General features: G+C 43.8%; 2 protein-coding genes across 5 annotated transcripts in view; one reads left to right on the top strand and one right to left on the bottom strand.

The window, feature by feature from the left end:
• NUP58 (nucleoporin 58) overlaps positions 1-806 on the bottom strand; it is a 38,514-nt gene extending 37,708 nt beyond the window's left edge. For 3 of the 4 annotated variants that reach the window (XM_061374624.1, XM_061374625.1, XM_061374626.1), the window contains exon 1: positions 465-805. In XM_061374624.1, coding sequence (XP_061230608.1) covers positions 465-574 — 110 coding nt within the window. In that variant the 5' untranslated portion in view covers positions 575-805. Of the gene's footprint in view, positions 1-464 lie in introns of all 4 variants that reach the window. The other variant, XM_061374628.1, reaches the window with a different exon arrangement.
• Positions 1-13,649, top strand: part of MTMR6 (myotubularin related protein 6) — an 82,724-nt gene that overhangs the window by 44,771 nt on the left and 24,304 nt on the right. The window contains exon 2 of the mRNA XM_061374623.1: positions 9,396-9,515. Within this exon, the coding sequence (XP_061230607.1) occupies positions 9,492-9,515 (24 nt within the window). The 5' untranslated portion in view covers positions 9,396-9,491. The remainder of the gene's footprint in view (positions 1-9,395; positions 9,516-13,649) is intronic.

Here is a 13,649-nt window from a genome sequence, read left to right as displayed (position 1 = left end):
GTCATACACACAAGATCAGACCGGCTGCTGACACCTAGATAAGCACAGATCCACATTCCGAGTTCAGAACCTTAGGGATAACCTTAGAGACACGCTGCTTCGACACAAAGCCACAATAAGGCAGAACTTTAAGAGCACCCCACTTTGTTATTAGCTACTGAACAGATCGATCCCCATGTGACGAGCCCGCCAACTCAGGCAGGGCTCCCCCACCCCTGCGAGCTGGTAGGGGAATGGTGAAACCAGCTCATACGAGCACCAGGGGCCCTCCAGGCCAGGAGTGCCGGACCTTCAGGGCCCTCCGGCAGCAGCAGAAGCACCGAGACAGAGCCCAGTGTCTGCCCCTCCGTCCCCCCTCCCAGCACTCACACGCACAAACACGCGTTCCGCCCTGGCACAGGCTAGGCCCGCGGAGCACCGGCGGCCTAAGTGCCGGGCCGGGAGGGCGGGGGGTGCCCCATTACCTCGGCGTGGCGGCTCCGAAGGAAAAGCCCCCGCCCCCTCCTCCTGTCCCGGCGGCAGCGGCCGCCGCGGAGCCCAAGGTCCCCGCGCCGAAGGAGAAGCCCGCAGACATGGCGGCAGCTGGGGGAACGGCCGTAGAGCGGAGCCGGGAGGCTGCAGCGGGGCCGGTCGGCACGGGCCCGGGAAGGGCAGTGGTGGCGGCGGCCTGCTCGGGCGCGGCGGTGGCTGCTCAGGGCCTCATCGCGCCATGGGACCGCTTCAAACCGAGCGGCGGCAGCAACCGCGCGGACACCAGCCACGCTCCCTACGGGCGCCCGCCGCAATGCACCACGGGACAGCCGCACCGCCCTCCCGCCCGCCCTTAAAGCGACAGTAACGTGTGGGACGGCACCGCCGCTCCTCCCGTACAGCCCTTTGGGCCGATGCAGCCTCCTTGGGCCAAGGCTGGCGGTGCGGATGGGCGGCCGGGGTGTGGCGCTCGGCAGGGCCCACCTTGGTAGGCGGAAGCACCTGAGGGGGAAGCCCTGAGTAAATGTACTTCTTAGGTACATTTAAATTGCGCGTGGGGCTGCGGGCAACTTAAATGTACGTGAGTGCCTGGATGAACTGTGACGCTGTGAGAAGCTCGCATGGTTAGGTTACCTCCAGAGTCCCCCAAAGCATGCCGAACAACGCACACAACTGCTCCACGCTGTGACTGCTGAAGACTATGGGTGGCTACAGATAGTGTTTACTGAAATGATGTTCGAGATCATTTCTGGGTGATGTGATTGCTGTCCTTTATACGAGGCAGAGCTTCAGGTGTAGTTAAATGTAATTTGTGGTTTAGTCGATGTTTACTCATGCCTAGCTTTGAATGTGCTAAAGAAATTAAAGCCCCCATACTGTTAAATGGCACCTGTAGAGGGATTTCTGTAAAGTTGTTTGCCAACAAATCCTTCTGATCTGACACGCCATGAAGTGACAAAATATATTGGCATAACAGGAAAAAGAGCAGGGTTATGCTTTCACAGTATGATTTTAATAACTCATAGAATCATAGAATCAAGTAGGTTGGAAAAGACCTTTAAGATCATCAAGTCCAACCATTACCTGTGGATGGGCTTTTAGCAAAGAATGGCCATGTTCCCAAGTCAGCAAGTGCCTACGTGGAGTTTGACATGAACTGAGGATAAAGGAGGACGTGGGTAAGGAAGCAAGAGTAACAGTGCAAGCAAGATAAGAAGAAACTGGAGTGTGCTAAGATACAAAATAGTGAACAGTAGGCAAGTTTTAAGGGTTAGGTTCCCATGTTCTTATTTGACCAATTGTATACTAGTTGCTGTGAGCTGCAAGAATATGTATCCAATCATAATACACCAAGTTATTGTAAGCAGACGCAGACAATAGTATAAAAAGGATAGATGCTTTGTAATAAACGACTTTTGTCTGATGACATTGATCTCTGAGTCCTTTTCTGCGGCAAACGGCACCCAACGTGGGGCAGCCCCCTATCTTTTCATATTGAAATTGAAGAAATTGAAGAGCGTGACACCAAAGAAAGTGGAACGTGGTGCCGCAGGGACGTTGGCTGGATATGATCCGGCAGGACCAGGAACAGGAGGTAGATGCCTCGGAGGTAGACACGTCAGAACAGAGCCTTGTGAGCCTGGAAGTCACTGCAGCATGATTAAGGTGAGCAGCCAATGGGTGTGGAAGAGGATTAAGATGGGTAACCAATTAAGCAAAGAAGAAATGGCCATCCTTAAGCTCTTCCAACATATCCTCTCAGCGAGAGGGATAGAGTATGATGACAATCTGTTAAAAAGACTATTGCTCTGGAGTAAAGAAAAAGAGCTGATCCAGGGGTTAATGAAGCTTTTGAGCTTGAGACTTGGGAAAAAATTGGGGCATGCCTGCGGGATGAAGTTACCTGTGGGTATAAAGAGGCAAAGTCTCTCACTGCCCTGTGGAGACTGCTGAAAGAGACTCTAGCTGCAATGAAGGCTGAAAAACAGCTGGCAAAGTCTGGTTTTGCAGCTTTCTCTGACTCGCCTTCACAACAGCAGGGGCCATCACCTACCTCCGATTCAGCGCCTGGTGCTACAGCTATGGTAGTGTTGCCTGTTTCAGGCATTAAACATTCTGTCCAAAAGTCTGTGCACTGTAAGGTACGAACGTTTGAGGATCCTGTGCCCTTCCCCTATCCTGTGCCAACAGCATCTTTATTGGTAGCAGTCCCAGCTGATACTCAGGAACTTGTAGGGGTTAATGAGCAATGGCCTTTGGAACTTGCTACCGCAGGAGTTGTTGGAATAGGGGGAATGTAGTCAACTCAAATCAATAAAGAACTGGTGGATGTGTTCCTGTCTGATGGGAAGCATACCCATATTAAACCATATGTTATGTCTTCTCCTACTGCATTGCTCAGATGAGATGCTCTCAGTCAAATGGGAATGAAACTGACCACAAAAAATTTTTAGTGGCGGCCAGTGAGGGATGGCAAACCTATAAGTTGCAATGGCTTACTGAAACACCTGTGTGGGTTGATCAATGGCCACTGATAAAAGAAAAGCTGTCCCATATTCACCAATTGATCACTGAACAGTTAGAAGCAGGCCATACTGTGCCATCCAGTAGTCCATGGAATACTCCCATATTTACCATTCCTAAGAAAAATGGAAAATGGAGGTTGTTGCATGACCTCAGAGCTATTAAAGCAGTCATGAAAGACATGGGCACTTTGCAACCTGGCTTGCCTAGTCCCTCAGTGATACCTCAGGGTTGGGATTTAATAATAATTGATTTAAAGGATTGTTTTTCCACAATTCCTCTACATCCAAGCGATTGTGAAAAGTTTGCTTTCTGTCCCAGCAATTAACAAAGGAGAACCAGCTAAGAGATATGAATGGGTTGTTTTACCTCAAGTTATGAAAACTTCTCCTGCTATTTGTCAGCTTTATGTTGCCTGGGCATTGCAATCGATCCAACAAAAACCGCAAAAATGTGTTATCTATCACCATAGGGATGATATTCTAATTACAGTCAAAGATTTAAACAAGGACCATCTGCTCTGCCTGCTACAGTCAGGATTAGTGAACGTGGGTCTGATAATTGCACTGGAGAAGGTGCAACATGAAGCCCCTTGGAAGTATCTGGGGTGGATTATTTCTGGAACTGAAATTAGGCCCCAAAAGGTTAAAATTACCACACAGATAAAAACTTTGTCTGATGTACTGAAATCGATGGGTGATATTCAATGGATCTATGATTCTATGATTCTATGATCCACCCTTTGTGTGGAATCACAAATGATGATTTGACTGATCTCATGCCCCTTTTAAAGGGCGAGTCAAAGGCAGAACAAAAAAGAGTTCTATCGAGAGCCCAATATGAGGCCTTAGATCACATCATGACAACAATCACCAACTCTTATGCTTCTCAGTGGAATCTAGATTTACAGGTTATTCTGTTTATTGTCAATAGTGAGTATCATCCATTTAGTCTGCTACCACAGTGGGATCTTCAAAAGACTGATCCTTTATGCATTTTGGAGTGGATTTTCTTACCTTGTTGATTACGCAAAACTGTAACTACTCGGTTAGAAGTATTTGCTCTTTTAATTATGTGAGGTCGTTCACGTTGTCAGGAAATTATGGGCTGCGATCCATAACAAATTTGTCTGCCACTTACCAGGGTATGGTTGGGCTGGGCACAACAGTCTAGCTCTGCTTTCCAGTCTGCTCTCATAGATTTTGTTTGTCCTCTTAATACACATTTGCCACTTCATAAGATGTTTACAATGTTAAAGAATAACCCGCTGTAGGATTAACTGTTTTTACAGACGCAAGCAAAATTAATCACACAGCCGGATATGTTTGGCAAACAGACGATGGTTGGAAAGAACAGAAAATACTTGGTCATTTTTCTGATTCACTACAAACACTAGAGCTAAGTGCTGTTATTGCAGTATTTCAGCGATAGCCTGACACCCCCTTAATATTGTCTGCGATTCTTTATATGTTGTAGGCATTGTTCAACGTCTAGAAAGGGCAATCTTAAAAGAAATCACTAATGACAGGTTGTAGATCTTGTTAAAAACCTTATTACATCTTGTGAATATTTGTAAATGTACATATTTCATTATGCATATTCACATTCACTCAGGCCTTCCAGGAAGCCTTAGTGAAGGCAATAACAAAGCAGATAAATTAGTTGCCCCTGCATGGGCAGGGTCCTCTGTAAATATTTTTCAACAAGCTCGAGCATCCCATGCCTTCTTCCACCAATCAGCAAAAATGTTAGCTTGACAGTTCGGCCTGTCCCTAACAGATGCCCAAGGCATTGTGCAATCTTGTCCCGATTGTCAAGGCCAAACAGTAGGTATAGGCCTTGAAGTTAATCCTCAAGGCCTCCAACTTCTCCAACTTTGGCAAACGGATGTGACTCATGTACCTTCTTTTGGGAAATTAAAATATGTCCATGTTACTATTGGCACCTTTTCTCACTTTGTCTGGGCCACTCCCCTGGTTGGTGAGACTGCACGCCAGGTAATCGTACATCTACGTCGTTGTTTTGCAGCTATGGGAGTACCCTCACAGCTAAAAACAGGCAATGCACCTAGCTATACCTCTTCAACACTTTCTAAATATTTGAATAATTGCGGCATTTCTCGTATCACTGGCATTCCTCATTCTCCTACAGGGCAAGCTATCATTGAACGAACACATCAAACTTTGAAACAGTTGTTGGAAAAACAAAAAACAGGGGAAGAAGGGTTTATGCCGGTGGCAAGGATACAGAAAGTTGTATATATTATGAATTTTTTGCAGTTGACAGGAGACGCTAATGACCCTCCTGCTATAATACACGGTCAGGCACTAGGTTCAGGTTATATGACTAAAACTCAGGGTATCCAGGTCCACTACAAGGATTTGGAAACAGCTATCTGGAAGGGTCCTGCAGAAATAAAACTAACTGGTCGAGGTTATATGTGTGTAATTACAGATTCTGGTTCGCAGTGGGTGCCAGCTTGGTGGGTGAAAACCTGGAAAGAGTCAGCGCCGCCCAAGGAGAGCCGGAATACCCCCCTTGTTGGTGATTGGATGAATCGACTGAATCAGCCTCGTTTAATTTGTCCAACCTGCGGGTCTTGTGAACCGTGGGTATTGCGCGAGTGTTTAGAGTGTAATCAGCAGTTATGGGTCAGACCTCCTCTTGCACAGAGTCCTTGTGAATGGTGTGTGCACCACGCGCTTACGCAGGCTCATGAATTGGCTCATATATTACTTGTTATAGGAACGAAGCAGGTCTTACACCTAGATATTTAGAAGGGGAATTTGAGTTGCAAAGACAGGCTTTGAAGTTCAGAACATCAATAGCTACTCTAAAGTTTGAATGTTCAAAGCCTCTACTGGTGCCATACATCTGGCAGGTCTCTCCCGAGCACTGGAAGAAAACTAAACATGATTGTCAGAAGCGATTTCAATGGAAATCATATAAAAAATGAAAATGAGGCTTGATATAGTGTGTGTGGTTGTGTGTATCTATGCATTTGTTTTATCACAAGTTGACACCATCTGGGAATCAATAGCAGAACGATGAAATATTTGGGTGACCATGGCAAATGCCACCGGACAGGACACTATTTGCCTCTCAGTATCCTCTGCGGGTAGCCCCTTTTGGACCTGTTTAGTAGGTCTTCCCAGCTGTAATCATATAGAGTCATTAGAGGGAGGTGTTCCTGCCCATGGCAGGGGGGTTCGAACTTGATGATCTTAAGGTCCTTTCCAACCCTAACTATTCTATGATTCTATGATTATGCAACTCAACACTTTCTGTACCCCAGGTGTGTAATAAGTGGTGTGATAACTGCAACGGCTGGATACCATATCTGCCACTTTTCCCCAGCGAGCCACAAGAAACAGAACTGTTAGGATCTGTAAAGATGGATTATTGTTTGTTTTTCAATTATTCTCGAACCAACATGTCTCGAGGGGTAGTCACTGTTAATGCTAGCATGCAGGTGTAGCATAATGCTTCCATCTGGTGCAATTATACCAGCCCTAATATATCAAGCTCTGAGTAAACCAGTAGGTTTACCTGCTGGCATATTTTTGATATGTGGTGATCGGGCCTGGCAAGGAGTGCCATCCAACATAAAAGTGGCCCCTGTATCATGGGAACCCTAGGTATGTTTCTCCCTAATAACACCATGATACTGAACAAGAGAAGATCATGATCTCGAAGGTCAACACACACTTTCCAACCAAACTGTAATGACAGAATAGATTTTTTGAACCCAGGTGAAATAATAGCTGCTTCATTCTCAGCTCCTGGATTAGCTAGTGCTCAAGCTTTAGCAACATTGAATAAGTTAGGATGTTGGCTTGCTAAACAAACTAATGCTACAGCATCCACTCCCTCTGCATTACTCACTGATGTTGATTCTATTAGACACGCAACTTTGCAAAATAGGGCAGCAATTGATTTTCTCATCTTAGCAAATGGGCATGGGTGTTAAATTTTGGAAGGAATGTGTTGTATGAACTTGTCAGATCACTCAGAATCTATACATGAAAGTATCCGTAAGTTGAAAGATAATGTGATGAAGTTAAGAGAAGATGATAAAGATTGGCTATCATCACTTTTTTCTGGCTGGCGTATAACTGGAAGGTTATTAGTCTCGGTCAAAGGAGGACTGATCCTGTTGCTTGTCTTTTTTGCCATTATCTGTATTGTACCTTGTTTGTTACAATGTATTCAACGTATGAAGTGTGTTTGGCTTGTGAAACAAGAAAAAGGGGGAGATGTGGATGGATTTTTAGCAAAGAATGTCCATGTTCCCAAGTCAGCAAGTGCCTACGTGGAGTTTGACATGAACTGGATAAAGGATAAAGGAGGATGTGGGTAAGGAAGCATGAGTAACGGTGCAAGTAAGATAAGAAAAACTGGGATGTGCTAAGATACAAAACAGTGAACTGTAGGCAAGTTTTAAGGGTTAGGTTCCCATGTTCTTATTTGACCAATTGTATACTAGTTGCCGTGAGCTGCAAGAATATGTATCCAATCATAATACACCAAGTTATTGTAAGCAGATGCAGACAATAGTATAAAAAGGATAGATGCTTTGTAATAAATGGCTTTTGTCTGATCACATTGATTTCTGACTGAGTCCTTTTCTGTGGCAATTACCCCAGGGCTGCCAAGTCCACCACTAAATCGTGTCACTAAGAGCGTTGTGGATACTACCACTCAAAACCAAGTTCTAGACTATGAAGTCCACGTTACTAAAAGAGGTTAATTCGGTATACAACCTGCCTTTCTGAACCAGTTCTAATTTAGATAATAAGTATGAAAACAGGAAGACCTATATAGTCCATTCTGAAACCTTTAGGATAAATTTTAGCATATCTCTTAAATACTGTGCAGCACACACAAGATTTTTGTGCACCCACATAACTGACATGGATGAGTCACTGCACTGTGCAACTTCTTACTTGAACAATAACTTGTTCCTGTACAGCCTTAAACTCCCCAATACACTTGTAATAGTTCTTACTCCAGTAAGGCCTTCTGATGCTGTTTCCCGTAACACCCTTACAGATAAGTTCTTACTATATGGGCTGGATGAGCAGACTGTTCAGCCAAGGCTCAGGGGGATCTTATTGATGCACAGACAGACTCCACAACTTGTTAAAGTTGTAAAGTAGGTATGCTTTATTCAGCACTGAGGCCCATGGGGGATAGTTCCTCCAAAAGCATGTGCATCTCAGTGTTGTTTCCCCTTTATCCTCTAAAGTTATACATATGCATGGGGTTGCACAACATGCCTATACATATTCATGTCCTATCCCCACTTCGTATTGTACTAAGAAGTCCTTTGCGCCTGCGCAGTGCCTCCTGGTGGTCATGGGCGAGGGTCTCAAGATGAAGTAAACGATGCTTTCTCAAGCCAGAACTTTTCACATCTAGTCTTTACGCATGCTCCCTGGAGGCTTGGTCTTTGTCCAAAGCACAGAGCTAATTTCAGCTGGCCTAGGCGTCTGAAGGACTGGAATCAAGTCACGGTCCCTACTTCTTAACAATAGCTATGTCCTTATGTCTAGTTCTAGCATACATGGAGGTGTCCAAAGGATGGGAATCAAGACATGGTCCCTACTTCTTGACAATAGCTATGTCCTTATATCTTGTCCTAGCATAATCGTGAGTGAGCAGTGATATTGTTAAGCAGGCGTCCTGATCTATCCCCTTGTACATTGTAAGTATGATAAGCATGAGTAAGTAACATCATTAAGTAAGCAGTTTGACCTATCCCCTTGTACATTGCAAATACCATGTACATAAGCATGAGCAAGCAGTAACATTGTTAAGCAAGTGGCTCAGCCCTAGCCCCCCTGTACATTTGTTAACCCTTTGCGTCATTATCAACATCTTTGACTACCTGACCAGGGGCACAAAGTAGATGGAGCCAGAGTCTTACCAGTGGTGCCCAGTGGCAGGACCAGAGGCAGTGGGCACAAACTGAAACACAGAAAGGTCTATGTGAACATCAGGAAACACTTTCGTTTCCTTTGAGAGCAACTGAACTTTGTAGTTTGCCCAGAAAGATCCATCCTTGGCAATAGTAAAAACCTACCTAAGCATGGTACAGGCTCTGAGTGGCCCTATTTACACATAGGGGTTGGACTAGGTACTTCCAGAGGTTCCTTCCTACCGCAACCCTCCATGATACTACAAGAACGACAATATTCCGGGGATTTCATCATTCACGAGACTCTGACAGACTGTAACTCTACGTGTCACGAACGGAGGCCTGGATTAACCAGGCAACGGATCCCACTGTCCACACGCCTCCTGCCTCACTGCGGCAGGCTGGCGGCGTCGCGCATGCGCTCTGTTCGCAGAGACGTAGTGCCCTCCATGCGCCGCGAGGGGGCGCTGCAGGGAGCCAGCACCGCTCGGCTCCGCCCCGGAAGCGTTCCTAGGTGACGGCTGCCCCGGGCCGGCAGTGCTGCGGGGGCTGGTGGCTGCAGGGAAGTGGCGCTGCTATGGAGCACATCCGCACCACCAAGGTACCTCTGTCTCGGCTTCTCTTTGTCGGCTGCGGGCACGGTCGGTAGCTCAGTGATGGTGCTGCCGGCGCTGCACAAGTAGGGAGGGCCTGTTCGGCCCGGCGAGCCCCTGCACCGCAGCTGTCAGCTGTGGGTGACGGCGTCGTTGTCCGCCGCCTTCCATTTTGTAGCTGGTGTCTTCCCGCGAGTGGCTTCGGGGCGGCCCATGCTTATGGGGGTATCCTGGTAGCGGGGTGCTGGTGCCGCGGGGCTCCGGGCACCTGCCTTCTTGGAGGCTCCTCCGTGTTTCCCTCCTCACGGGGCTGGAAGGTGTGAGAGCTCCCGGGCGGGGCTCGGAGCGTGCCTCCCCGGTGTGGCCCTGCAGAGTGAACCGTGCCCTAAATGACGGGAAGGCGATAAAAATCTTCTGGTGTAATAGGGGTGGGGAAGAAGCAGCAGCCAGCTGGAGACGGCTGCAGTTGGCTTTTGTATTCTGGATGCGGTTCCATGCAGCTTTTCCTAGCTCTGGAGGCAAATAGGCTGTGAGGACAACATTGTTTTCTTTCTTTTTTTCCTTCCTTTTAAAGGCTGTGGTGTGTGTTGTTAGGAACGGAGGCTGTCAGTATGCGTGCAATGTGTTAGGCTATTCAAAAACATTAGCTAAGCCGTAGTTGGCACTTTAGGGTTTTCTGGGCCTTTTTTCCTATTTTTAGTTAGTTTGTTTTTCCTCTGTATTGAAGATGTAAAAAAGGTCGTTCTTTCTGTAAATATATATTTATTTTTTTATGTCATAGGTTTTATAGAATTACTTTTCTAGCAGTGGCTTTCTCATCTTGCTCATCGGCCCTTACTGCGAGGGCTGCTAAAAAGACTGCCTCTCTCTGTCGGGTTCCGGAAACTGTCAAGTGATTAGTTCCCTAACTTGGCAGTCCTGACTTTAAATGAGATGTATACGTGTGTGAAGAAAAGGAGTGGTCATATTTCAGCTCTAAATAGTTGTTGTTTAGCCAATAATTATATAAAAAAACCAGTATTTTCTATTAATACCTTATTTTTTAGGTGAAATGTGAGTAACTAGTGTTTTTTTCATATATATTTGCATGTCTATATGTGAAAAAGGAGGTCTCTGATGAAGCTGCTCTTAGTGACACGTGACATCTAGTAAACTAGATTACTGGATGAAATAATCTTGCACCAAGATCACAGATTGGAGATAAGGTTTTTTTTTGGAGATAAGGTTTTTTTTGTCAGCCTATTCACTTGTAAACCTGAAACTCCTTGTTTCGGAGCTTAAGAATATGGCAGTCAATAGCTAACTTCAGGATAAAATCTAAAGCTAAAGTCTTTTGATGATCTGAGTGTGTAAGTTTAAAACTTGAAATTGAGACTGGAAAGGTGCAGGTCACTGAATTCTTTCTATTTGTAGATAATTGTGTTTCTGCAGGTTGTTGTTTCCCTGCTGGGGAAAAAATACTTTTGCATCATTATAACTGGAGAGAGAAACAAGGTCTGAATTCAACTTTTACAAAACTTACTGCTTGAAGCAAGTATTTTTATAATTCGTTAAAAAAATAATCTGTTCTAAAAGTATCAAATTCATGGCTAGAAATAGCATGAGGATTTGGTTATAATTGTGATGCTTGCTTAGCTTTTTGTATCTGTTAGTTTATTTAATATCCAGGTGGATTAAAAAGCATATATGCTAGATGGTAGTAATTCCAAGCTTTACAGTTACAGGAAGTAAGAAAACTAAAGTACAGCCTGCACTGTGAGCCTTAAAACTTCAGTGCATGTGCAGGTTCAAGTTGGATCTCATTGAGACACATTTACTTTTTCTAATCTGACAACACTTAACATTTTTGGTTTGTTTTTTTTCTGTTTGTTTTATTAAAGTAATAATGAAATAAGCTTGAAATAACAGTACAGTCTTGCACAGATTAGCTGCTGTCCAGGGAAGCTGTCATCCCTTAGGGAATGTGATGAAACAGGTTTTATTCTTCCTCAAACTTCAGTTTGCTGGAAATGTTGAAGTTAGAATTGTCCTGAAACTGCCCACACAGCTCTCTGAAATACAGTTTACTTACTGTGAAATTAGACTGTCCAACAGATTTATGTTGAATAAAGAAACGAGATCAACATCGTAATAACTTCTGTCAGAGAAATTTATACTTAAATAGCAACAAATGATGAAAGCCAGTTCACAATATGGGGTAGTGAAATTACAAGTAAGAATATTGTGGTTTTGCAATGAAGCTTTAAAACTGAAGTGTCCTTAAAAATACTTTAAAGCAAAGCAAGGCAGAAAAGACTCTAATTTCTTCAGTCAAGTCTAGATTTATACTTGAAAGCAGACCTGTTTTAGTTAAAATACTGATGGGTCTTCTATTGAGGATGGAAAGTTTTGCTTAGCTTGACTGCTAAATCCTAAACTTACGTTTGCAAGACTGAGACTTGAATGGTAACGGAAAATGCATTTTAATTTCAGCGAATGTCAAGTAAAAGAATCCTGAAATAACATAACCCTTGGGATTCTGTGCTTCTGTAATAATTGTTTTGTCTTGGATTAATTGTTCTAATTTAACTCTTCAGCTTTTTTGATACAAGACTTCAGAAGTATAGTTTCAGCCTTCCTTTCTATTCTAACTTGTCTCCTATATTGAAACATTTCCTTGGGTTTTTTGCCTTTGGCCTGTAACTCTTAATCCCAATAAACTGTTCAGTGACTCATTCACTGTACGTGCTCTATATTATTGAGGTAGCTGTTGAAATTCTTACTGGTTTAGAAACTCAACGAATTTGTTATTGCTAGCTGCTGTCAGATGTCAGTTGCAACTAAAAATGCTTGTTGCAAATATGCTAAAACTCAATAGCAGTCTTCAGTTTCTTAATGTTGTGAACCCATTCTCTGAACTGATGACTGACATGTTTTTCTGTAACTTAAGGATTTGCCAAACTTTACAATTAAAAAGAAAGCGCATGTCTAGCTGAATACCTGTTAAAGCTGGCTTGGGGTAAATTTACATGAACATGTAATCTGTGGAGGCTGAATCTGAATTACGTTTTGGTGGTGTTTAAAGATTCTTGAAGATTTCACCCATGTAAGAGCAATCTGGAGCACTAATGCCTGTCCTTATCTAACACAGAAATACAGCTTTCAGAATAGCTGCCTTGTTACATGGAGGAAAATGGAACCTCACATGCCTGGGTTTTGTGGGTTGTGTTACAGAAACAAAACCAGAGCAATTTCTGTGGACTTCTCAATTTGCTGAGGAGGTGCAGTGACAGGTACCTGAGCAGTCACTGCTGCAGAACTGTCCAAAATAGAACTCTGTTTTGGCTGTGCTATACTGATTTATGCTACTCTGTATCTGAGCGATGTAACCTTGCTGATTACAGCATAATGTATTTTGAGGTACTGATGCATGTAGCTTCCAAGTATTTATTTTTGCTTTTTAAATTGAAACCTAGAGTATCATAGTGTCACTGGATTTTAGTTGATGTTTGTATTTCCTATGTTGTTTTGTATGCATTAAGTGGCTTTTCTAACTTTCAGACACAAAATCAGGCCTTGCTAGATTGTAAAAAATACCAGAATTGATAAGGCAGTTTTGTGTAATTATACATGCTTTTAGTAGATAAATAAGTTTGTACATGTGAATTACAAGCGGCTTAACATCAGCACAGTAGATATGAGCTGTATTAATCCCTTCATCTGAGTGCTGGTCTTGCTGGTGTGGAAGTTTTTTTGAGTTCTATCACCCATTTAATGTCAGTAACAGCAAGCCTCAAGCAAAAGAGCTTTAACTGGGCATTAATGGCACAGTGCTGCCAAGAAATAGAGGAATGTGTGGAGATAAGCCATGCTCCTTTCCTGTTTTTGCATGTAGAGAATCATGTAATGTTTTCTTCAAATAAAGCAAACTGTGGAGCCTGTGAAGTTATAAACAACAGATAAAAAGCAGGCTATCTAGAAATCATTTTAATTGCTTTCTATAGGATTGAGATAACAATGTTGATGGAATACCAGGAGGAGAAATTTGCCCTTGCAAGAATCAAGCTTGAAACTCCAAATGGCAGTCCTTGAATTTCTAGGCGATTATTAAAATTATTAGAATTCCAATAGTATTTTATTTTTGACTGAGGCAAGGTTATGGT

The sequence above is a fragment of the Neopsephotus bourkii genome, unplaced genomic scaffold (assembly GCF_033783945.1).
Source record: "Neopsephotus bourkii isolate Nb327-2 ecotype Australia unplaced genomic scaffold, CSIRO-AGI_Nbou_v1 NB_1638, whole genome shotgun sequence".
Taxonomy (NCBI): domain Eukaryota; kingdom Metazoa; phylum Chordata; class Aves; order Psittaciformes; family Psittacidae; genus Neopsephotus; species Neopsephotus bourkii.
This window is presented reverse-complemented; position numbering and strand designations above follow the sequence as displayed.